At 49.4% G+C, this 2,636-nt stretch overlaps 1 protein-coding gene across 1 annotated transcript; it reads right to left on the bottom strand.

The window, feature by feature from the left end:
* On the bottom strand, nucleotides 1-2,407 carry LOC143319973 (homeobox protein Nkx-2.5-like). The gene is made up of 2 exons (XM_076729291.1): nucleotides 1,978-2,407; nucleotides 1-641 (listed from the first exon to the last, which is right to left on the bottom strand). Exons 1-2 carry the CDS (start codon nucleotides 2,402-2,404, stop codon nucleotides 1-3), a joined length of 1,068 nt encoding a protein of 355 aa, XP_076585406.1. The 5' UTR covers nucleotides 2,405-2,407.
* Between the last annotated feature and the right edge of the window lie 229 nt (nucleotides 2,408-2,636).

Genomic DNA, 2,636 nt, shown 5'->3' with positions numbered 1-2,636 from the left:
CTACCAGGCCCGGATCCCCTGCAGAGAGCCTTGGCAAGATGTGACCCCTGTCCCTTGATGCGTTTGGACCTGTGGGGAGCCGCCGAGGCCGCTCACGTTTCCCAAGTTCATGTTCATGAAGGCGTTGGAGGTGCTGGACGGAGGCAGGGCAGGGATGCTGGTGTACGTGCAGCTGTAGTTGGTGTTGTAAGCGGGGCTGTTGTATGTATATGCTTGGTATCCGTTATAACTGTACGGGTTTGATCCGTACGGAGCAGCAGCGGCGTAGCTCTGCGCACCGCCCAGACACGGCTTCCCATCTCGGACCAGGACCGGCACGGCGACGCGCCGAGGCGGAGGAGGGTGGTGCTGTCCCGCCGCCTCCAGAGACTTGTCCTGTCGCTGCCGTTTGCACTTGTAGCGGCGGTTTTGGAACCAAATCTTCACCTGGTTAGAGGTGAGCTTGAGTGTAGTCGCCAGGTGCTCCCGCTCAGGCGCGGACAGGTAGCGCTGCTGCTTGAAGCGCCGCTCCAGCTCGAAGACCTGCGCCTGGGAGAAGAGCACCCTGGGTCTCCGCCTGCTCCTCTGCTTCTGCACCGGCCGCTCCGAGTCGCCCTGCCCGCCTTCCGCCGCCTCCTCCCGGGATACCAAACCACAGCTCTCTAGGAAGGTTAGAAAGCCACATAAGAAGCGTTAATATGTCTGCACCCAAATCATAAAATGATATTTCCACGCGCAAAAATCCATATCCTGCCAATGCGTTCTCTTTACAACCAATACAGGTTTGGTAGTTTTTGAGCAGCATTCAGAGCACTTTGAAAAACCAGTAAATATCTGGCAACTCCAAAAGTCACTGCAGGCACAACACTCAAACATGGGACATTTCCTTTGCTTCCTTTTAAATTTCATACGAATTTGCAAAGGTTGATTGAACAGAAAGGCGAAGAAGTTATTAGAAAATGTGAAAATAAAATACTAAACACAGAGGAGGCTAACGTACAAAGGATTAACCGTGCAAAATAGCACACGTTCTCTTTTGTCTACAATACAAACTTGGCCAAATAGGCAAATGGTTAAAATGTTTGTGACTTTCTGAAATTACGAAGTCATAAGCAGCTGAAAACCTCATTCTTTTTAACGTTTTAATGAATAATTATGTGGCCCATGTGAGGAAGACTGGTCTGACTGGGACTGTTTATTAGCGCTACTTCGCGGTGTCATTTCTTTTACAAGCCTCTTTAAACTAATTGTCGGTTTATGGTCCACACATCATAACAGACTCCGCATAACAGGCGCGCAGCTGAACCACTAGAAAGTGTTTGACATTTCCAGACTTTACTGGATTCGTCTCAGGCCCCTGGCCGCGGTGACGCTGACTCCCACCATTTGATAGCTCTTTATTGGGATAATGTCTGGTGTCTGAAAGTGGAACAGTCCAGAATAGGCCTCTGAGGACAGATACTGTCCCACCCAATCTATTTACACTATATTCAAAGGGATTTGTTTTTTCACTATTGCACAACTTTTGAGCTATAAAGGAGTTTCATCTTTAAGATCACCCAAGTGATCAAGTCATGAAAAATCCCGGAATAATTAGCCACGAAAAGCAAAGCAAATGACAGAAAAGACACCGTAAAATTGTCTCACGTTGTGTTTGACCCTTAAATAGAGAAATGGTCCATTATATCGCTATTAAGTTATTACAAATGGTTGGATATATGTGTATAATTTACAAAAACAAACTGCGTTGTGCGTAACGGAGGCAGCGTTACTACTATGTGACAGCAGTTTGGTTAAGGTTACAGGTCAAGTTGTTCTGGCTAAACATGCAAATTGTAAAATGGAAAATTTAACATTTAGAAATAGCTGCTTCTGTTTATAATTTACGTTGTAGCACTTTGGCAGTTTCTCTGTAAAACGTTAGAATTAATACAACTGTTAAAACTATTGTTAGACATGTCCATTGTTGCCTTTTGTCTGGCCTCTGCTTCAACTCACTGCTCTCCTGCTCGTCCAGCTCGGCAGCTTCCAGCTTGGCTCCCTGCAAGCCGGGATGGACATACATGTCCGGGGATAGGCTGGTCTCCCCACGGTCCTCCTCCCGCACCGTCAGCGCACTGAGGTAGGCCAAGTTGTCTTCTCCGTCCGAGAAGGAAGGGCTGTCCCGGGCCCCGGCCAGCATGCAGGACGGCGGGGTCTGGAAATGCTGCTGCTGCTGCTGCTGCTGCTGGGGAGGAGACCCCGTCAACTGCTGCTGAGCGTGGGACCGGTGCTGGAGCTCCAGGGACCCGGACTGCTGCTGCTGCTGCTCCAGCTTGAGGATATCCTTGACAGAAAACGGCGTGGAGGTGAGTGGGCTCTGCAGCATCATGTCATCCAGCTCCTGCTCTGCAGCACCGAGGAAATGAAGCCCGCCGAGTAACATGCACAGTCCTTCTTCCTTCCCACCCTTTTCTAACAAATAATTGAGCCTAATAGCCCTTTCTTTGGTAATTGGAGGTGCGTTAAGCCTCTGGACTCCCTCATCGCCATAAATCGCACGAAAACACGGGTATTAGTCCCGGTTTTGTCCATGCAGGTCTCCTCTCTGACAGATATAATGTCGGGCTTTGTAAGTGGAGTTTGGACCGGGGCGAAGGAGCGCCACTGCCTCCTCT

This window comes from Chaetodon auriga, chromosome 4 (genome assembly GCF_051107435.1).
Source record: "Chaetodon auriga isolate fChaAug3 chromosome 4, fChaAug3.hap1, whole genome shotgun sequence".
NCBI lineage: Eukaryota > Metazoa > Chordata > Actinopteri > Chaetodontiformes > Chaetodontidae > Chaetodon > Chaetodon auriga.
Note: the sequence above shows the minus strand (reverse complement) of the source record. Positions and strands in the feature narration are given on the sequence as shown.

Excerpts from the sequence above, each read along its gene's own strand:
- LOC143319973 (XM_076729291.1), bottom strand. The coding sequence starts at position 2,404 with ATGTTACTCGGCGGGCTTCATTTCCTCGGTGCTGCAGAGCAGGAGCTG. Across the intron at positions 642-1,977 it reads GCTGGACGAGCAGGAGAGCA|AGAGCTGTGGTTTGGTATCC; the intron begins GTGAGTTGAAGC and ends TAACCTTCCTAG.